At 44.7% G+C, this 22,827-nt stretch overlaps 2 protein-coding genes across 15 annotated transcripts in view; one reads left to right on the forward strand and one right to left on the reverse strand.

The window, feature by feature from the left end:
* The window catches only part of PRMT8 (protein arginine methyltransferase 8), a 126,408-nt gene that overhangs the window by 85,182 nt on the left and 18,399 nt on the right, over positions 1-22,827 (forward strand). For 5 of the 9 annotated variants that reach the window (XM_077301804.1, XM_077301810.1, XM_077301811.1 and 2 more), the window contains one exon: positions 548-1,355. The exons of 1 other annotated variant lie outside the window; for it this stretch is intronic. In XM_077301804.1, coding sequence (XP_077157919.1) covers positions 548-748 — 201 coding nt within the window. In that variant the 3' untranslated portion in view covers positions 749-1,355. Of the gene's footprint in view, positions 1-473; positions 1,356-21,394; positions 21,951-22,827 lie in introns of those variants that run through there. 3 more of the 9 variants (XM_077301807.1, XM_077301809.1, XM_077301808.1) reach the window with 3 other exon arrangements.
* CRACR2A (calcium release activated channel regulator 2A) overlaps positions 1,484-22,827 on the reverse strand; it is a 93,110-nt gene continuing 71,766 nt past the window's right edge. The window contains exons 14-17 of one of the 6 annotated variants that reach the window (XM_077301797.1): positions 18,019-18,133; positions 13,252-13,353; positions 9,164-9,240; positions 1,484-6,841 (exon numbers count right to left, since the gene is read on the reverse strand). In XM_077301797.1, the coding sequence (XP_077157912.1) occupies positions 6,751-6,841; positions 9,164-9,240; positions 13,252-13,353; positions 18,019-18,133 (385 nt within the window). In that variant the 3' untranslated portion in view covers positions 1,484-6,750. Of the gene's footprint in view, positions 6,842-9,163; positions 9,241-13,187; positions 13,354-18,018; positions 18,134-22,827 lie in introns of those variants that run through there. The other 5 variants (XM_077301799.1, XR_013225094.1, XM_077301798.1 and 2 more) reach the window with 5 other exon arrangements.

A 22,827-nucleotide genomic window follows, 5' to 3' on the forward strand; every position in this document is an offset into this window, starting at 1 on the left:
CAGGCCCTCCAGGCAGGGTCGTCCTAAAGCCTCCATGAAACCGCAGCAGCCCTTTGAGAGGCAGATGAGGAAATAAACACACCATGAAATCGCCTTCAACCTAGATGGGGCTAGCGAAGAATTAGCCCCAGTCTCATCCCTCGTGCTTAGCCTTTCTTATTGATAGCCCAACAATCTCACAGGGAATCAGGGTGGATTACACAGAGGGGGGATCCTGAGGCCTTCGTAATAATCCACAGAATAGCAGTGTCCCTGGATGATCAGTGTAGAGCACAGATACTGTGGGTTTTTGAGCCCCTCCGTTGCTGGCTCATCTCTTAGCCACTCCAGTATGTCTCAAGAATAGAGTTCATTGTCCTAATGTTTTTTTCCTGAGGTTCCTGTAGCACTTTAAGAATGTTTATTCTGTCATTAGCCTTTGCAAGTCAGGGATGACTTTATCATCTGCATAAATCTATATATCTGCATTGCAGCGTGATTTGGATTTCACAGTAGATTTGGATTTTAAAGGTCAACTATGTGATGCATCTATCTCTAATGACTACAGAATGCGCTAGCAAGAGGCTCTCTTCGGAGGAGGACATGGATGTGCCGCAGCACACTAGGAACACACTTGCTGTCCATCCTGTTTGTAGCAAAAAGATCTTTGTATGAATGTGCAGTAGAAATTATACTCAACTACCAGGAATACTGTCGCATTTTTCTTACCAAAACATTGAAGGGTGGACTAACAATATTTGCAGTATGAAAATATACATTGGAGAGATTTTGTTGTTTCGTCATCGAACTCTGTTTGGGGGCTGCTTGGTTTCCTTTTCCATTCTCATTGAGACGATAACTGCACTAAATTGCAGTCTGCAGGGACCTCGGTGGACCGCAGCATCCCCTCCCAAACTCGGTGAGATGCAGAGAAGCACAACTGGAAATTGGGTGCTACAGTCCTTGATGGGGCGCTTAGCAGCAGCGCAGAGCCATGCCTTGCTTGGGGGGTGGGGGTGTTGCACTGTTTTTCTGCACTTGTAAAGTTCCAATTCATCTTTGAAAGGTCCCTCTTTTTTCGAACTTCCAGGGTAGATTTCTCTTTGCCTGATTTTGCTTTCATTACAGATAGGGGCTATTTTAGATGCCTGGCTAGAGAGGTTTGGGGTTTGTTTAAGAACACTGTAAAGACTTTAATCATTGGAATGTGATGCTGATGAATGGAATTTGCATGGACACCAATCGAAACTTAACACAATGGCCTCTGAATGTGATGTGAGGTGTGTAAAGCAGACTTTAGCAAAGACTACAACGGTGCATTATTTCCATCTTACAATATCATTTTGCTTCCTAATAAACACAGACTTTATATTTAATCTTCGATAGTTTTCCTTTGCTTGTTGTTTCTTTGTTTCTGTTTCAACTCAGATATATCAAGACTAAGGCTCTGCTTCTTTGTGCCTCCACTGTGTAGGGCTGCATGGATACTGCAAGTTTGTGGAAGCATAAAAAGCATCCCATGTCTAGCAGATGCTGGTTTCTGGAACACCTGCTGGTTTCATGTGACTTAAAGTCAAGCCAGGCCACCTCTGGGGCAAGCCAGTTCTGGGCTGGGAAATCCCTGGAGTTTCGGGGTGGAGTTTAGGGAGGGGTCCCCCTCTCCAAAGCAGAGCTATTGCTAAGGCAGTGGAGCTCCAGAGGCACCAGTTGGGTTACAGCTGACTTGATGTTCCATGCCTTGCCTGCAAGCTGGCTCCAGAATGGTGGCTATAAGGCCTGATGGACCACTTAGCTGACTATGCCCCCAAAGAGTGCTTCACTCAGTAAATTCAAACCAGCTGGTTATTCCTGGCCTTGGAGAAGGATGTCTGGCCTCAACCAGGGCCAGGGCTTTTTTTTTTTTGCCTAGCCCTACCGGGTGGAAATAAGAACCTCTTGTGGCGCAGAGTGGTAAGGCAGCCGTCTGAAAGCTTTGCCCATGAGGCTGGGAGTTCGATCCCAGCAGCCGGCTCAAGGTTGACTCAGCCTTCCATCCTTCCGAGGTCGGTAAAATGAGTACCCAGCTTGCTTGCTGGGGGGTAAACGGTAATGACTGGGGAAGGCACTGGCAAACCACCCCGTATTGAGTCTGCCATGAAAACGCTAGAGGGTGTCACCCCAAGGGTCAGACAGGACTCGGTGCTTGCACAGGGGATACCTTTACCTTTACCTTTTTTACCGGGTGGAACAAACTCCTGGAAGAGCTGCAGGACCTTCAGGAACTTTCTCAGTTGCAAAGGGCCTGCAAACTGAGCTCGTTCCCCAGGCTTCGGGTTGGGGCCAGTAAACAACTAGGGATGCCATCAGATAGGCCCTCCCTAAGACTAACCCACCCCTGAAGATTGGGGGGGGGGGGCTCAGAAACTGTTTTTAGCTGATGCAGGGCGATGTATTAACTCGCATTTAAATTGTTAAATATTTAATGTATTACTGATTTTAATAATGTAAACCACCATGAGCAGGTACATAACAGGAGAGGTGGTAAAGATCCTAGCTGGAAAAGATTCTAGCACAGCGAGGATACAACAGACTGTGCCTATCAAGGCGAGAGATCTCTTGTGTGCAATAATTATTTCCATCCAACTTTTGTCACATTTGCATTGGAGTGTACACAGATGTGACTGAGGCCTCTCTGCCTGTATGAAGGTGCCCTTCTGTGGCTCTCTGGAGTCTGGGGAAAATATGCAGGAATCATTCCAGAAACCACCAAATATTTTAGGATTGGAATCAAGCAAGTTGTGCTTGCTTGTGAATTAAGAGAGAGTTGTGGGGTAGATGAACTGAGTCAATCTTTTACTTTTAACTCCATGGATTGGGGAGGCCCAGCAAAAGAAAGGCAAGACCAAGGGCCCCTCATCTCCAACTAATAGAAGCCATAAAGCTGCCTCCATTGCGAGGGGAACCAGAGCTGGTTGGCAGGGGCATGTAACTATGACCAAGGAGCCAGCCTCTTTGTTCAAAGTCACTCAGGTGGTCACAGGGGGGGGGAAGAGCCAGCCCAGGAGTAGAATCCACAAGACGACAATGTTCTATCGAGCTGCCAGATCAAAGAGCTGCCGGAAGCAGTAAGTCCAAATGCTTTTTATGTGAAGAAATAATAATATAATAATATCAATGCCCTCGTAGGCAAAATGCTGGAACTGTTCAAAGGACTCGCAGGACTCTGCCAGTTTAATGCCTACTAGGGGGAGACTCTGGATCAACTAATCACATCTGTAATTCTTTAGAATTTTTAACGAACTGTTTGATATCTCAGAAACCTCTATTTCATAGGAAATTGTGTTACATCTACAAAAAAGGGAAATGGATTTTTGTCCTGTCAGTTACTATTTGTGAGCTATATTTGAAAAACATATTTCTGACTCCACAGTCTACAACTTCTGTTCTGTCCATATCCCAACTAGACAAAGAGTTGGGTCTTTTTGAGGTCAGTTTTGAGAATGGAGAATATCATGTGTAGGAATCAGCTATGTCTCGCAGGATAAAATATAGAGGGATGAGAAGGCAGGAGAACCAAAGACTATTTCAAATAATCAACACAAAGTAAAATGAGCACAATCTTAGCCACAGTATGCATTCGGGTTTGACAAAAGAGGCTAGGCCATTGCTGCCATGGAACTATTCAGAATTTAATTGGTTTGATTTTTGTACTATGTACAAATAATTACAATGCATAATTTTGAAAGGAGTGAGAACATCATTTCCAAAGCGAAGTGAGAAGAAGGCTACTGAGTCCCTTCCACTGATACACAGTGACCTGTGTGGGCCTCCAATAAGTTTGGGAGGAAACTGCAGGTCCCAAGGTCAGATAATGGTGGGGAATTCATATCCAGAGCTACACAGCAGTACCTGAGAAATGAAGGTATTCTGCATCAAACTACTGTCCTTTTCAACCCAGAACAGAATGGAAACGCTGAAAGGAAGAACAGAACAACGCTAAATGTGGTAAGGTCTATACTATCTTATATGCCAATCTAGAAGAAGAGCTGGTTTTTATTCGTCACTTTTCACTACCCCAAGGACAACTCTCCAAGCGGCTTCCTCTCCTTACAACAGATGCCCTATGAGGTAGGTGGGGCTGAGAGAGCCTGACAAAACTGCTCTGTGAGAACAGCTCTAACACAACTGCGACTAGACCAAGATTGCAGGGAATCAAACCTGGCTCTCCAGACCAGAGCCCCAACTTCACACCACTACACCAAGCTGCCATCTACCAACAGAGTTCTGGGGAGACGTAATTAAGAATGATGCATACACACAAAATAGACTGTATACTAAAGCGACTGGACATTCTCCTTACAAACTTTGGCACAGACACAAGCTGTCTATAGCACATTTATATATTTTGGGGGGAACAGCTTATACACATATTCCAAAAGAGAAAAGACACAAACTAGATCCTAGGATAAATAAGGGTATAATGGGGACCTACTCATCCCACTCCAAGGCTGATGGAATTCTGGATCGTGGCAGCAAAGAGGGAACCATCTCATGATCACTCCACTTCGATAAGAGCCAGTGGTTGGCTTCTACTACAGACTGCCTGGCCAGGGTGAGGATATGGGTGCTGATAGAATATCTGGGCATCAGGACCTTGTAATTGTAGGTGAATTCAATTTCCCTGATGTGTTCTGGGATATAAATTCTGCTAAGTTTCCCGAGTCATGCAACTTTCTCACCTGCCTGCCAACCAAGCTCATTTATGAAAGAGGCTCGGCCATATTTGACATAACACTGACCAACAGGCAAGAGCTGGTGGATGAGGTGAAGGAGGTGGGGACCCTGGGCCCAAGAGTGACCCTGCCCTACTAGGATTTCTTTTCAGATGGGGGAGCAAGGATGTTTGTAGTGAGATGTGTATGTTAGACTTTCACAGAGCAGACTTTAATAAAGTCAGATGTATGATGGGTGTCATCCCATGGACAGGAATGCTGAAAGAGAGCAAGTGATGGGTGGGCTCTCCTTAACCAAGTGCTACTGCATGCACATGCCATGACTATTCTGGCAAGAAGAGCATCCAAGAAACATCCAAGAAACAGAGTCCTTCAGGAGGAACTAAGGAAGTAAAAGGAAATGTTTAAGAAATGAAGGGAAGGAAAGACCTCTAAAGAAGAGTATCTGCACTTTTTTTTAAAGAATCACAAAATCATAGAGTTGGAAGGGGCCCTACAGGCCATCTAGTCCAATCTCCTGCTCAACGCAGGATCAGCCCAAAGCATCCTAAAGCATCCAAGAAAAGTGTGTATCCAACCTTTGCTTGAAGACTGCCAGTGAGGGGGAGCTCACCACCTCCTTAGGCAGCCTATTCCACTGCTAAACTACTCTGACTGTGAAACATTTTTTTCCTGATATCTAGCCTATATCATTGTACCTGTAGTTTAAACCCATTACTGCACGTCCTTTCATCTGCAACCAACGGAAACAGCATCCTGCCCTCCTCCAAGTGACAACCTTTCAAATACTTAAAGAGGGCTATCATGTCCCCTCTCAACCTCCTTTTCTCCAGGCTGAACAATCCCAAGTCCCTCAACCTATCTTCATAGGGCTTGGTCCCTTGGCCCCAGATCATCTTCGTCGCTCTCCTCTGTACCCTTTCAATTTTATCTACGACCTTCTTGAAGTGAGGCCTCTAGAACTGCACACAGTACTCTAGGTGTGGTCTGACCAGTGCCGTATACAATGGGACTACGACTTCTTGTGATTTTGATGTTATGCCCCTGTTGATACAGCCCAAAATGGCATTTGCCTTTTTTACCGCTGCATCACACTGCCTGCTCATGTTTAGTTTACAATCCACAAGTACCCCAAGGTCTCGTTCACACAGTGCTACCTAGAAGCATATCCCCCATCCAGTAGGCACGCTTTTCATTTTTCTGACCCAGATGCAGAACTTTACACTTATCTTTATTAAATAGCATCTTGTTCTCATTTGCCCATTTTTCCATTGTGTTCAGATCTCATTGAACTCTGTCTCTATCTTCTGGAGTATTTGACTGTTTAGATGGAATTTCTTTTGAATTAATTTCATCCCATTCGTTCTGGTCTGTCCCTCCGGGGCAAGAGAGACCAATTCTGCTCCATCCTCCATATGGCAGCCTTTTAAATACTTGAAGATGGTTATCAGATCCCCTCTCAGTCGTCTCCTCTTTAAGCTAAACAGACCAAGTTCCCCCAGCCTTTCTTCATATGTCTTAGTCTCCAAACCCCTCACCATCTTTGTTGCCCTCCTCTGGATACATTCAAGTTTGTCAACATCCCTCTCTTCAATTGGGGTGCCCAAAACTGAACACAGGACTCCAAGTACTGAGGGGGTGGAGGGACTACTCATTAGGTTTGCAGATGACACCAGATTAGGAGGACTGGGAAATACTCCATCACCTTGGGGTACTTGTGGATTGTAAGCATCACGATGGAGAGGAGGTAGGATTGCAGTCGCCAGCCACACAATGCCCCCAGTGTCCACTTGTGAGGCATTGTTTGGGGGAGGATAATTGACTGGCTCATTTGTGGAATTTCAGGACTGTCAGTATTTAAGTTAATCCAAAAGGTTTATTTTACAAGGGGAAAACAAGAATAAGATGTTTGTTAGAATTGCTTGAACCCCAGAATAAACTGTAAATTGCATATGAATGTAGCCAATATGCTTCAGCTGCATAAGACACGGATGACAATGGCGACAAAAGGGCCATTATGTTGCCTTCCTCAAGGGGAAGGTGGGAACGTGCCAGTCCCCTACTGTCTGGAACAACATGGCTTTTCTTTAGAACCTTGATGCAGCTGAACTGTCTTCTCCTTCACTTTGTCTTCTTGTTCCTTTAAAATCCTAGAAAGAAACAGAACAACTGATTTGCTAGATACGACCAATAGATAATCTAATATGGCATTGTGTCTGAGTTATAGCAATTCCAGTATTCAGAGGATATTTATAAATAACTAGGAGCAAAGCCCTTGGTATCCAAGAATACAACGAGCGCTAGAGCTTGGCAGTGGGAAGAGGAAGGGGAAGAGTTGTCCAGTCTGTAAGGGCATGGGGTTGAATGTGTGTGTTGTGTGGGAGGTTGTGGTGGCGTGGTGGCAAATGAGGGCATGGGTGTGGAGATATGGGTGTCAAGAACTTGTGGTGTGGAATGTTCGTTGAGTGTGGGAGAGGACTGACCTTTGGGAATTGTGGCATAGTGGTTAGAGATGAGCTTTCCAGAGCCATGTCCTCAGATATGTGAAGGGAAAATCAGACTGGAGACTCTTCTTAGGGGAAGATTACGTGGCAACCAATTCCTCCCAGTTCTGCGTCATTTCCCTTCTTGTGTGAATTAGGCCACATTCACCGAAATGCCCCTCTGCCATAATACACATGGGGTAGTCACAGTACACAGGTGTCCACCCTTTTCCTTCTTTTCCATTTTTCACTGTTGATAAAATGTTATGTGCCCACATGCTTCTTTCATGGTTGCTCCTTAGAAGAACGGATTTTTGTACCCTATTGCTTACTACCCAAAGGAGTCTCAAAGCGGTTTACAAACACCTTTTCCATTCGTCTCTCCACAATAGTCAACCTGTGGGGTTGTGAGAGATCTGAGAGAAATGGGAATGGGCTGCAGTGACCCAGCAGGCCTCAGGTGTCTGAAAGCATTTTCCTATCGTCTTCCCTTTCTCTCCCCATAGCAGACTCCCCATGAGGAGGTGGGGTAGAGAGCCTCACAGGGAAGCTGGCAACTCTGCAGCCTCCTGCCAGCTCTGTCAGGGTTCTGAGGCAATTCACAGTTGGACATGACCGTTAGGGCAGCCTTGGGGTGGAAAGGGCTGGCGCAGCCTCTGTTCTCACCCCCCTTGGCAGCCCTTCTGACCTCCTCTCCCTGTGGTGGTCAGGGGCAGACTGGCAGCCATGTCTCCTGATCGCCCCTGGCTGGGTGACTGGATGGAATTTTGGATGGAATTTTGGTCTGTCCTGGTGAGGTGCCTATCGGAAGATGCTTTGCGCCTTCCGATTGGCCCCTCCGCTTGTCAGTCCGGAGTCAAGGAGCCAATTGTCCCCCCCCCACCCCGGACTGAGCCCACCCCTTACTGTTTTATCAGGAGGGAACAGATATTTCCTCTAAATGTCAAACTGCCTTTCATTCATCCACGCAAGGGAACAAGATGCAGGCCAAGGAGGTAGTGCCACGGCTGACAAGCTTGCCCTCACCAAGAGAGCCCCCCACTCATTGGGCTTTGGCTTCTGGCGTCAGAACTAACAATGCCCTCCACGCTGACTATTGGGAATGGGAAGAGCCGGTGGGTCGAGCATCCACAGCCGGGGACCGGGAGAAAGTGTGCCTTCAGCAAGCGATCAAGCACATGAAGGAAATACTGCAAGCTACTGGGGGGCTGCTCTGCACCAGCAACTGAGGCTGCAGGACCTGCTGGATGACCCCCCCCCCCACTATCTCCCATCTAGGCACTGGTCTCCCTGCAGTTTAGGAAACCTCGGAGCCCTTTCAAGGGGACCTCCGGGAAGTTGGGGCACTTTGTGATATGAGCTGCATGATTCATGGATGAAGGCGAGGAGCTGTTTGCAATGGAGGGGGCCCAGTTTGCCATGTGGACTCCTGCTTGGAGGGCGCAGCGGTGGGCAGGCTGGCAGACCTCCGCAAGGGGGAGGCTCCCGAGTTGGGAAGTTCAGACTTGTTTATGAGAACACAGCCCTTCAAGGAGCCCATCCTGACAATCTGCTGGGGGAAGCTAGAATATTTGGCTGACTGGAAGAACCTCCTGTAGGGAGAGTGGCAACAGGGTAGTAGCTGGACTGAGAGCCGGTCAGAGTGTTTGTTGTTACATCAATGCTACCTAATAAAGAAGTCTGATTTTACAATCACAAGTCTACAGGGGGCAACCCTCACTTGATAAGGAGGTATTTGTGCCACCAAAAAGTCCTAAGCCCATAGATTACCAAAGCTACTTTGGATGTAAATTCTGAAGAGAAGTTTCATCCAATCTTACTTCTAGCACTTTAGCTACTCCCCACTTCTACATCTAGTCTTTTCTACATTGCTAATATGCAATCATTCGCATTTCAAAATGTCTATGATCATAAAATTCTGCATGACCATTTTGGTGCATGAGATTTTCTAATTTATTTCACTGTTCACAGTAAAAATACTCTTCTTACCTTGCCAAATGAAGTACAGACTCACTGATATTGTGACCAGACAAGGCACTGCATTCATAGAAAATCAAATTATAATCCTAGAAAAAGGATGGGGAGAGGAGAGATTGCCTGCATTAGCCTTCCACAAAGTGATAATGGAAAACTGCAGAAATAAAGACAAGGAGAGGAATCATAGAATAATAGAGTAGGAAGGTGAGCTCCTATCTAGTCCAACTTCCTGCACTATGCAGGACACTCACATCCCAATCGCTCTTCTACTGTACCTGCCACCTCTTTGCCTTCCCAGAATCAGCCTGTCAGATGGCTCTCCATCCTCTGTTTAAAAATCTCCAAAGCTGGAGAACCCACCACCTCCCGAGGAAGCCTGTTCCACTGAGAAACCGCTCTAACTGTCAGGAACTTCTTCCGGATGTTTAGACGGACTTTCTTTTGAATGAATTTCATCCCATTCATTCTGGTCTGTCCCTCTGGGGCATCCTCCATATGGCACCCTTTTGAATACTTGAAGATGGTTATCAGATCCCTTCTCAATCGTCTCCTCTCTAGGCTAAACAGACCAAGCTTCCCCAACCTTTCTTCATATGTCTTGCACTCCAAACCCCTCAGCATCTTTGTTGCCCTCCTCTGGACACGCTCCAGTTTGTCTCCATCCCTCTTCAACTGGGGTGCCCAAAACTGAACACAGGACTCCAAGTGAGGCCAAGCCAGAGCCAAGTGGAGAGGAGTTATAAAGAAGCATTTGCCTTAGGGCCTAATCACGTTTTCTCAGCTCTGTCACCTGGAGATCAGTTAAGAGTCCTGGAAATCTCCAACTTCATCTGTGTCAGGTTCAAGGTTTTGGAGCTAACCTTTGAGGCCATTCACAGCTTGGGCCCTGCCTATTTGAGGGACCATCTGTCTCCTCATGCCCCCTGCAGGGCACTTGGCTGTGTGGGTGCTCATCTACTGGAGGTCTCTGGCTCCAAAGAAGCACACCTGGCCTTTTCGGTCCTGGCCCTGACCTGGTGGGAGGAGCTCCCAGGAGTGCTGAGGGCCCTGATGGAGCTCTCAGAGGTCTTGAGGGCCTGCAAAACGGAGCCAGGGACAATGGGGCGCCCTCCTCAGGTTGCATAATCATATCCAGCATACCCCCTCCCCCCCTGGGGATGGATGAAGGGATTATACTGCCAATCTTGTTTTATCATCTTTTATCTTTGTTTTGCTGTTTATTATGGGATGGAATTTTATCATGTTTTACGGGGGGTTATATTGTACCCTACCACGAGTCCCCCAAGAGTGGCAGGCTAAAAATCTAAGGAACAAACAAACAAACAAACAGAATTGGCAATCCTAGCTGTAACACCCATGCACCTGAATAAATATGGCAGACGGATGCAGATTCTTTCCCATCAGAAGTCACCACAAAGCCTTCTAGGACTTACTTTCTCCAGTGCCCTGGCGTTAGGCAGAAGGAACAGCAGTTCCTGGCCTTAAATAAATCACCAGCAGATAATTTAATTTGGCAGCAGTCAGATTTGAGGGGCAGGCAGCAGTTGCCTAATGAAAAATTGCGAAGAGTTGAAACTCTTTGTGGGAAAGATCTGTGGCTTTCGCTCACACAGCGTGCCACAGGGTCTGGTCCTTTTCAACATTTTTATCAATGATCTGAAGAAGTGGGTAGAGGGACTCCTCATTAAATTTGCAGATGACACCAAATTGGGAGGAGTCATGAACACCCCCAAAGAGAGAGTTCAATGTGATATGCACTTGGCTGGGAAAGTGGGCAAATGAGAACAAGATGCAATTCAAGAAGAAGAATGCGGAGTTCTGCATCTGGGTCACAAAAAGGAGAAGCAGGCCTATGGGATGTGAAATGAACTTCTGGGGAGCAGCGTGTGTGAACCTGGTCTTGGGGTACTTGTAGACTTAAACTAAATATGAGCAGGCAGTGTGATGCAGCAGTAAACAAGGCACATGCAGTCTTGTGCTGTATCAACAGAGGAATCACATCAAAATCACAAGATGTCACAGCCCCATTGATCATAGAATCATAGAATCATAGAGTTGGAAGGGGCCATACAGGCCATCTAGTCCAACCCCCTGCTCAACGCAGGATCAGCCCAAAGCATCCTAAAGCATCCAAGAAAAGTGTGTATCCAACCTTTGCTTGAAGACTTCCAGTGAGGGGGAGCTCACCACCTCCTTAGGCAGCCTATTCCACTGCTGAACTACTCTGACTGTGAAAAACTTTTTCCTGATATCTAGCCTATATCATTGTACTTGAAGTTTAAACCCATTACTGCGTGTCCTCTGCTCTGCAGCCAACAGAAACAGCATCCTGCCCTCCTTACTCTGATGGAGTGACCATTTCTGGTTTTCCCTCTTGTAAAGCATCCTACTATGAGAGAATTGGAGAGTGAACTTTGTATAGACTAAGGTATCTGCAAAATGCATTGGCAGCTTGCCTGATACAGGGACAATCTCCCTGTAAGCTTGCTTGGACAGGGGAAACGCCTCCCCACCACCACCACCACCACCACCACCACCACCACCACCACGTGTCTAAAGATGGACAAGACAAGAGATAAGGCAGGGGCCTTCAGCTAATTGAATAAATGTTTACCAAACTTTGTACAGAGTGGTTAATTAGATAATGACCTAATTTGGGTGTGTGATTCAGACTGTACAAAAATCTGTACTCAGTGTGTCTCTGGGTAGACACTGAATTTCAGACGTGATACTGTGCCACCCCTTGTAATGCTGCAGCTATTTAAATGGTATTTTGAAAGACTTCTCTGACATTGTGGATAATTTGGACCTCTTCATACAATGTGTAAAAACGAACCTGAACTCCCTAATGAATCACCACTGTGTACCGCATTGGTCAAACCCCACCTGGAGTCGTCTGTGCAGTTCTAGAGGCCTCACTTCAAAAAAGATGTGGACAAAATTGGGAGGGTTCAGAGGAGAGTGATGAGAATGAACCGGGGCCTGGGGATCAAGCCCTGTGAGGAAAAGGCTGAGGGGCTTGGGAATGTTCAGCCTGGAGAAGAGGAGGCTGAGAGGAGACAGGATTACTGAAGTATGCAAAAGGTTGTCAAAGAAAGGCAGGGAAAGGTTCCTGTTGGCAGCAGAGGATAGAACCCAAAGTAATGGGTTCAAACTATATGTAGAACGATATCAGTAGATATCGGGGAAAAATGTTCACAGAGTCGTTCAGCAGTGGAATGGGCTGCCTAAGGAGGAGGTGAGCTCCCCCTCACTGGCCGTCTTCAGGCAGTGGCTGGATAGAGATTTATCCTGGATGCCTAAGGCTGATCCTGCATTGAGCAGGGGGCTGGACGAAATGGCCCCTTCCCACTCTAGGATTCTAGGAGTCTAGTTCAGCAGTCAGCTCAGATGCCCCGCTGCCGTCTTATTCCAAGCCAGATAGTCATCATCTGAAATCAAAGCTGTCAATTGTAGTTGTGCTTGGCTAGTTGGCTCACTCTGGAATTCCAGTTTTGCTGCTTTGATCTCAGGGAAAGTGCCCTCTCCTTGGTCTTCCCACCTGGAGTGTTTTCATGCCCAAACAGGCAAGTGGGAGGACTCTGGGGGGGGGGGGGAGAGGGGTTAAAGCAGAGTAATGGATTCTGGGAAAGCAGTTTTAGCAAAGACCTTAGAGATATTAGCATCATTATATCTTCCATAGAGAGATTTTCTCCAGTGAATTCTGCTTAGTGGCAGCAATCAGCTAGAGTCTCACAGGTATCAGTAACTCCAGATCATAGAACAGCAACAGTTGTTGACTAAATCATTGTGCAAGTAATTTCCAAGTTCTACTAAAAAGCAAAGGAAGACTTCAGTTTTTAATTTAAACTCTCACATGTCCAGTAGGCCCTTCCTTTACATATGTGCCTTGATTCATGCAGAAAGGGAGACATAAATTTATTGATTTTAAAATTTATTATGCCCCCTCTCCAGAAATATGAAAACAAATCATTAAAAGATATTAATTAAAATCCAGCATAAAACAAATCATGAGAACAAACCCTTGATAGCTTACAGTGGATTTCTAGATTAAAACCATGTTTTTTTGTTTTGCTTTTTAACCGGTGTGTCTACGGCACCTGAGCGAGATGCTCTCCTAATCCGTTGGGGACGTCCCGTTCTTTCTCTTGATCCGTTTTATTACCCAGCAGAAGGATAGGAAGGTTCTCTCCTGTTGCCTCCTAGGACACAAGGAACACAGGAGATCGGCTCTCAGGAGATACGAGAAATATCAAAAGGAGGCCAGTAGGCAACTAATCCATTTACAGATAAAAATAAATCAAGTTTTAGATTGAGGAAATGGAGCAAAAGATTTGTGTACTCAGATATTGACTGTTTCCCTCAAGCCCTTTCTAAGAACTCTGCCAGACATTATCCCCCCCCCCCCATTTTTAAATAATAAATAGTCACAAAATGACATTTCATTTTAACTGGAGTTATGTTACAAGTTTTCCAGTTAGACTTCACTGCACTGAATTGGGAATAGATTTTAATTATGATTTATATTCAATTAAATTTTAATTATATTTATTTACATCATTAATATCCCACATTTCTCCACCCAGAGTAGCTTTCTCATCTCCATTTTATCTAGGTGTCATTTATAACAACTTAAACTATTTTAGCAACTGATAGATTCAAATGAGTAGCCGTGTTGGTCTGAAGGAGCACAATGAAATCAGAGCCCCGATGGGCACCTTGAAGACCAACAAAGATGACTTCCTCTGAGGAAGAGGGCTTGCACTCGAAAGCTCACGCCTTGAATAAATCTTTGTTGGACTTAAAGGTGCTCCTGGACCCCGGTTTTATTTTAACAACTAGAAGTGCATTGTGATTGGGAACACAGAAGAGTGCCATGTGATTTGATGTCATCTTGAAAGCTTCTAATTGCCATTATGTCAGGACCCTGTTGTCTCAGGTTCTTGCTGTGCTGTTTCCATGACCTATGTTGCATTTTTGGCATCTATGTTGCATTTATCCTTTGTATTTGTGTGCCATGTATTTGCTTTGATTATTATGTAGAGCAGGGGGTTGGACTAGATGGCCTGAATGGCCCCTTCCAACTCTATGATTCTATGATTTTGTTGTACTTGACCAAAGAACAGGGCAGGTGGGAAATGTCCTGTAAACTTGGTTGTTCTAACATTTTAGCCCCAAGGAAGTTTGCAGTACATTCCCAAGAGCCTCCTTGGTGCCTCTTAGTTACCTCTTGGCCTTGGGCAGCAGAGGCCATGCTCTGGGCATGTCTTGGGCAGTCTGTTTCTTCACTTTGCTTTGGCAGGCGTGGGAACTGAGTTATGGCCCCTTGGACCTTTTGCACCAGAGGATGCCTGGGCTTTGGAGCAGCCATATAGCTAGGCAGGCTTGTGCAAACTTTAGTTTCAGCACCCGTTTCATTCACTCTTCGATAAAGAGATCTTCAACCAAGAGTCTACTTATTGGGGAACTTATTGGGAATGCGATAATTATCAGTGGCATAATATGACCTTTGTTTTTGTTTCGGGATTCTGCTATGGAGTAACTTTTGGGAGTACCTGACTTCTCCTGGTAACAAGGAAGATTTGTCAACCAGAGGATAATAAATCTGGATTATACCACATGGTAATAGCTTAGCTGCCACTGACCTTATGTGCCAATGAAAATTTATCTCCCAACATTGTTAATTCAAGGACTACCAAATTCTGCCTGTAATCTGCATATTTTACCTGGTGACAGAAATATTTGCTGCTGGTTTTTGCCTTTTCAATGGGAGGACTCCATTTTTTTACTTCTACCTCTAAGAATGCTAGAGGAGCCACCTGACACCAGCACTTTAAACCTGCGCACCAGATGCTGACAAGATAATGTCTTAAGAGTTAGCCTTTTATTTTGGTAATATCCAGCTTTGTCCAGCCAAGAGTTGTAACAAAGAGTTTCTTTAGGAATAGTGCCGGATATCAAGAACTGTTAACTGCATGAGAGCCAGCTTGGTGTCGTGGTCTAGAGCAGTGACTTCTCATCTGGAGAGCCAGGTTTGATTCCCCATGCCTTCTTCACATGCAGCCAGCTGGATGACCTTGGGCCAGTTACAGTTCTTTTAGAGTTCTTTCAGCCTCACCTATCTCACAAGGTGTCTGTTGCGGGGGGAGAGGAAGAGCAGGAGATTGTAAACTGAGACTTCTTTGGGTAGTAAAAAGTGGGGTACAAAAAATCATTTTTCTTTTCAAGAGTGTTAAGTTTTTTTAAGCATGCTATATTATCATTAGTAAAATAAATATCTACTGTTATAGCTCTGGAAACTAGCATGAAAATAAACACTATTTTAGTTAATAGTACTAATACTGTTGTTATTGTTGTTGTTAGGTGCAAAGTTGTGTCCGACCCATCACAACCCCATGGACAATGATCCTCCAGGCCTTCCTGTCCTCTACTGCTTCAGTGACTCCATCCAGCCACCTCATTCTCTGTCGTCCCCTTCTTCTTTTGCCCTCGATCGCTCCCAGCATTAGGCTCTTCTCCAGGGAGTCCTTCCTTCTCCTGAGGTGGCCAAAGTATTTGAGTTTCATCTTCAGGATCTGGCCTTCTAAGGAGCAGGCAGGGCTGATCTCCTCTAGGACTGACCGGTTTGTTCGCCTTGCAGTCCAAGGGACTCGCAAGAGTCTTCTCCAGCACCAGAGTTCAAAAGCCTCAATTCTTTGACGCTTGGCCTTCCTTATGGTCCAACTTTCACAGCCATACATTGCAACTGGGAATACCATGTTGTTGTTGTTGTTGTTGTTATGTGCGAAGTCGTGTCCGACCCATCGCGACCCCATGGACAATGATCCTCCAGGCTTTCCTGTCCTCTACCATTCCCCGGAGTCCATTTAAGTTTGCACCTACTGCTTCAGTGACTCCATCCAGCCACCTCATTCTCTGTTGTCCCCTTCTTCTTTTGCCCTCGATCGCTCCCAGCATTAGGCTCTTTGCATTAGGCTCTTCTCCAGGGATTAGGCTCTTCTCCAGGGAAGGGAATACCATAGCCTTGACTAAACACACATTTGTTGGCAGGGTGATGTCTCTGCTTTTTAGGATGCTGTCTAGATTTGCCATAGCTTTCCTCCCCAGGAGCGTCTTTTAATTTATTTGCTGCATTCCCCATCTGCAGTGATCTTGGAGCCCAGGAAAATAAAATCTCTCACTACCTCCATTTCTTCCCCATCTATTTGCCAAGAACTGAGAGGGCCAGATGCCATGATCTTTGTTTTCTTGATGTTGAGTTTCAAGCCAACTTTTGCATTCTCCTCCTTCATATGCATCAAAAGGCTCTTTAGTTTCTCTTCGCTTTCTGCCATTAGAGTGGTATCATCTGCATATCTGAGGTTGTTGATATTTCTCCCTGAAATCTTGATCCCAATTTGTGACTCATCTAACCCCGCCTTTCTCATGATGTGCTCCACATACAAGTTAAATAGGTAAGGCGACAGTATACAACCTTGCCTTTCTCAATTTTGAACCAATCAGTGATTCCATGCCCGGTTCTCACTGTTGCTTCTTGACATGCATATAGGTTTCTCAAGAGACAGATAAGATGCTCTGGTATTCCCATCTCTTTAAGAATTTGCCACAATCTGGTATGCTCCACACAATCAAAGGCTTCAGCATAGTCAATGAAGCAGAAGTAGATGTTCTTCTGGAACTCCCTAGCTTTCTCCATGATCCAGCGTATGTTGGCAATTTGATCTCTAGTTCTTCTGCCTCTTTGAAATCCTGCCTGTACTTCTGGAAGTTCTCGGTCCACATACTGCTGGAGCCTAGCTTGTAGGATTTTGAGCATAACTTTACTAGCATGAGAAATGAGTGCAATGGGGCGGTAGTTTTAACATTCTTTGGCATTGCCCTTCTTTGGGATTGGAATGTAAACTGACCTTTTCCAATCCTGTGGCCACTGCTGGGTTTTCCAAATTTGCTGACATATTGAGTCTAGCACTTTTACTGCATCGTCTTTTAAGATTTGGAATAGTTCAACTGGAATGCTGTCACCTCCACTAGCTTTATTGTTGCTCAGATTTCCTAAGGCCCATTTGACTTCACATTCCAGGATGTCTGGCTCCAGGTCAGTAACTACCCCATTGTGGTTATCAGGGATGTTAAGCTCGCTCTTGTATAGTTCTTCTGTATAATTTTGCCACCTTTTAAAAATCTCTTCTGCTTCTGTGAGGTCCCTACCATTTTGGTCCTTCATCATACCCCTCTTTGCATGAAATGTTCTCTTCATATCTCCATTTTTTTTTACAGATCTCAGGTCCTCCCTATTCTATTGTTTTCTTCTATTTGTTTGCACTGTTCATTTAAGAAGGCATTCTGATCTCTTCTAGCTATCTCATCAATGGCGGCCAGCATTCTGTCATGCCAGTTGCTGACTAGACCATTTAGAGAATTGCTGCGAGTCATTGGGTCCCACAGAGCATTCAGGAATCCAACTGAATCCATAAGTCTCCATGATTGAGCTAAAATATACATTACATGGAATCATTGTAGTGCAGTGGTTTGAATGTTGGGATAATCCACTGTGAAAATCTCTCTCTTTCAGCCTAACCTACTCCATAGATAGAGTTTAAGTAGGTAGCCATGTTGGTATGAAAGAAGTGTGCATGCACACAAAAGTTTATACCCAGAACTAAACTTTGTTGGTCTTAAAGGACTCAGACTGTGTTCTACTACTCCATAGAGTTGGTGCAAGGAAAGAAAGAATATGTCTGCTTCCTTGGCTTCTTTGGGCTATAGATGGGATAGAAATGGCTTAAAGTTGTAACACATCTTTGTTTCCTGCTTTCCACTTACAAGAAGCATTTTGTACGGATACATCTAGGCTGTATTCCTCTTACCTCAATGCTCACCAGCCACTGCTTCACACCTGTGAATGTGTTTCTTGCTGTTATGTCATACATCACAATGATACCGTCAGCTTTTCGGAAGAACTGCTTGGCAATGCTGTGATACCTGCAAATCATAATCACTTAGTAAGAGTTTTATATATTTTATAGTTAAAAAAATTAAGGCCCTACCTTTCCACTATATATGCCTTTCAAGGCAGCCTTAGAAATTTCATAACAAACAAACATGCTAAATTAGCAATATAACAAAATAAGTCAAAAAGCAGCAGCATATTCAGTTTGCCTCCTGGCTTTGCTTCCAATCCTTTTCAGACATGTTTTATTTTATTTATTTAGATTTATATACCGCCCTCCCCGAATGTAATTAAACTCTTAGGGATTTCCTTTTGGTTTATTCCATAAATATACTTCCCAGTGTCTACTGCTTGCCCTATAGTCCAACTAAAAGAAAGAAAGAAAGAAAGAAAGAAAGAAAGAAAGAAAGAAAGAAAGAAAGAAAGAAAGAAAGAAAGAAAGAAAGAAAGAAAGAAAATGGGGTTTCACTTACCTGTAACCGTTGTTCATTTTCCGTCTTATTGTGCAGCCCCACAGTGGGGACATTGGGGGCACTGGAGACTGCGTAAGCGCAGGCCAGCCACGGAAGGCTTTTCTAGCTTAAGCCTTTAGGGGGCAGTATTGCTCTGACACAGTGCGCATGCACGCAGTTTCCCACTGGAACATACACGTGATATGGGCCGAGCACCTTCTCAACCCTCAGTTCCAAACTGCTGCCAAGAGCCCAAGCCAAAACATACCAGCCAATGGTTATAGGTAACTGAAACATCCAAATTGAGATAGTGGCGGGAGTAGCCTTGTTACCATTATTGGGTCCTCAATAACAAACAAAGAGTTTGATTTTCAAAACTCCCTTGTCCTGTCTAAATAATAAAGACTCGCTCTCCTGACATCCAGTGACTGCAAAGACCTCTCAGAACAAGAGGTCGGTTCCGGGTAAAACACAGGTAGCTTGATAGATTGGGACATGTGAAAACTGGAGACCATCTTGTGGTAGAAATTAAGAGTCCGGGCATAGAGTAACCTTAGTAGTGAAAAACCGGAGGAAGGAAGGATCAACCCTGAGGGCAGCAGCTTCTCCTACCCTTCTCGCTGAGCTAATACAGACCAAGAAGGCAATCTTCACGGTCAACAATCCCAATGGAACTGAAAGTAAAGGTTCAAAGGGAGGGAGCATTAAAGCTGACAGAACCAGGGATAGAGACCACTTAGGGTCACTTTCGGAGAAGGGGAAATTTGTTATTCAGCGATTTCAAAAATGTTGAGAGAGGAGGGGTGTGGCTAAAGATGTCGTCCTGAGGGGATTGCAGTGCAATCACTGGAGCCTGACAGGGGTCAATTGTGGAAGCAATTGGCACAAAAGAGGAGGGGTATGCAAACCCCACCTCACCTTTCTACCCAGGAAGTCCTAGGGAACTCTTGGGGCCATCTCCAATCCTTTAGGGAGTTTATCTCCCCGGATTACAGGCTGTCAGCGTTTCAGGGCAGGAGGACGTCTAACCATTTTCTTGGATTTTTCTTCCTTTCTCAAAAAAACTGCTTTAACCTTCTTCTACGAATTATTTACTGCAAGTGAATGCAGTGGACTGGGTGGAGGACAGCATCTGGAAGTCTCAACGAAAGCCATTAATCAACGCTTCTCTAAACAACAGCAAGTAATAAATCTGAGCTGGGCTCTGCGCTGGGCTGCTTTTCACCTCTCCCTTTCCCTTCCCCTCTGTCTGCCTGAGCATTTAACAACGATTTGGGGCAGACTAATTTTCTTAAGTAGAAGAAGAGGACTTAGATTAACTAACAATAGCTTTTACAGCAGTTGTTTTGGATTCCAGAGATCAGAGCTGTGATTGGGAAGATCTCGTGATAATTCTGCTCCAGGACGAGACTATTGGTTCACTGACTTCAAAACGTCATTTAAAGGTGCCAGGAAATTCTGATATGCGACCAGCTCTTAAAGGACACCTTTTTTGGCTATCCAACTTGCTGAAAAGTTTCTGTTCAAGTGCTTTAGATCTGAACTGCCCTGTTTTTAATCTTCGAGCTGTTTTTTGGTCTTCTGTTTTTTTCCATTCTACGCTGAAGAACGTCGGAGGATTAAACAGACTTTCGCTTTTGCCTAGGACTGTACAGGACCTCTTCTGGCTATTTGCAATATTGTCTGAGCTTGGCTGGTGACTTATCAGCCTAAAACATGTATATGTTAAAAAGAATGGCCTATCTAATAGAGAAACAAATGCAAGATTTTAAAGTATTTACAGAAGGTTTGCTTAAGAATATTTTCAAGGAGATTCAAGACGGCAAGGAAGAAGTTTTTAACAGGATTGATGGACTAATAACAGTGGTTGATGACAGCACTAAACAAGGTTGGAAATCATCAGCAGAAGAGAAATCTGAAATTTTGGAGATGGAAAAGGGGGTGTCGGAGCCCCTCAGAAAACATGACTCCCCAGATAAAGACACTCTTTTAAAAAAGGCATACAGCTATTTCAAAGCAACAGTACACAAGAATCAACCAAAAGATACATGGATCTGTTTTGAAAGTAATCGATTTAAAGAAGCTTCTCAGGAAAAAAATTGTACTGATACATTTTGGATTGGAGTCCAGGAGGTGCAACTGCCTCAAGATTCATCGGTGAATATTCTGCGGAAAAGAGTACAACTGCACTTTCTACGCCAAAGTCTAACTGGACAGAATATAAGTCTATGGGAACAACAAAGTGCAGTAAGCCTCAATATGAGACCCCCTTAAGAAGACTGGGGAATGGGAAAGGAGAAGCAAAGGGAAGGGGGAACTAGGTGTTTGAAATATTTTCGTTATTCTCTTCTGTACACTTTTAAGGCAATATAATTGTAAGTGCTGGAAATGTCATGATAAAGTGGGGTTTCCCCCCCTCTCTTTTTTTATTAGTGTATTGTTATAGGGCCAAAGTTCATACTGTTCTACAATAAATGTTCAATGTTAAGTAGCTAATTCAAACCTGGAAATATGCTATTGAATATCTGTCAGGAAGGCACTTCGACTGTGTTAAAAACCCAATTTTCTATGCAATCACTGCAACAAGGTTACATCTATAGCCAACAGAAAGTATAAAATGTTTCACAGGTGCTATGTGACACCAAAAGTGATTGCTAAAATTGCTAAAAACTGTGATAACAAACGTTGGAAATGTGGTGATAAAATAGGTTCCTTTTTTCATATGTGGTGGAAATGTGAAAAAGTTTATAAGTTTTGGGCAAATGTTCATACCATTGTGCAGAAAATGTGGGGTCTTAGATTTCCTATGAAAGCTGAATCTTATTAAATATATCTCCGCAGTGCCTCCCAGCCCAAACTCAAAGCTTATTCTTCTACATGACGACGGCAGCAAGACTTGTTTTGGCCAAGAAAGAGAAAACGCAATCTTGATAGAAGATTGGCTGAACAAACTAGCGGACTTTGCAAAGATGGCTAAACTGACATTGATAGTTCCAGTGTGATACAGCATGAATGAAGAATCCATCTTTTAAAGTGGATTTCTTGTTTACAAGTCTGAACTCTAGGGACCAATCGTATTGTGGTACGAACGTCCTGCTGAGGGCATCCACTTGAACATTCAGAACTCCTGCGATATGAATCTCTCTGATAGCTACATTCAGGCTGTGGGCAGTTTCCCAAATCCTTCGAACCTTGTGGCAAAGGCGCCATGAGGATACCTCTCCCTGCTTGTTCAGATAATACATGCAGGAGGTGTTGTCCGATCTTCAAAAAAGGGAGGAAGGATGACCCGGGAAACTACAGACCAGTGAGTCTGACCTCTGTTGTGGGGAAGATAATGGAGCAGATATTAAAGGGAGCGATCTGCAAACATCTGGAGGACAATTTGGTGATCCAAGGAAGTCAGCATGGATTTGTCTCCAACAGGTCTTGCCAGACCAACCTGGTTTCCTTTTTTGACCAAGTAACAGGTTTGCTGGATCGGGGAAATTAGGTTGATGTCATTTACTTGGATTTTAGTAAAGCTTTTGACAAGGTTCCCCATGATGTTCTGATGGATAAGTTGAAGGACTGCAATCTGGATTTTCAGATAGTTAAGTGGATAGGGAATTGGTTAGAGAACCGCACTCAAAGAGTTGTTGTCAATGTTGTTTCATCAGACTGGAGAGAGGTGAGTAGCGGGGTACCTCAGGGTTCGGTGCTCGGCCCGGTACTTTTTAACATATTTATTAATGATCTAGATGAGGGGGTGGAGGGACTACTCATCAAGTTTGCAGATGACACCAAATTGGGAGGACTGGCAAATACTCCGGAAGATAGAGACAGAGTTCAACGAGATCTGAACACAATAGAAAAATGGGCAAATGAGAACAAGATGCAATTTAATAAAGATAAGTGTAAAGTTCTGCATCTGGGTCAAAAAAATGAAAAGCATGCCTACTGGATGGGGGATATGCTTCTAGGTAACACTGTGTGTGAACGAGACCTTGGGGTACTTGTGGATTGTAAACTAAACATGAGCAGGCAGTGTGATGCAGCGGTAAAAAAGGTAAATACCATTTTGGGCTGTATCAACAGGGGCATCACATTAAAATCACAAGATGTCATAGTCCCATTGTATACGGCAGTGGTCCCCAACCTGCTTTCCGCGGCCCGGTGCCGGGCCGCGAAGGCCAGGGCGCCAGGCTGCGGTTCCCTCTCCCCGCCCCCCCCCTCCGCAGTAAAAAACTTCCCAGACCGCAAGCTTGAGGCCCGGGAAGCTTCTTACTGCGGGA

This window comes from Paroedura picta, chromosome 10, assembly GCF_049243985.1.
Source record: "Paroedura picta isolate Pp20150507F chromosome 10, Ppicta_v3.0, whole genome shotgun sequence".
NCBI lineage: Eukaryota > Metazoa > Chordata > Lepidosauria > Squamata > Gekkonidae > Paroedura > Paroedura picta.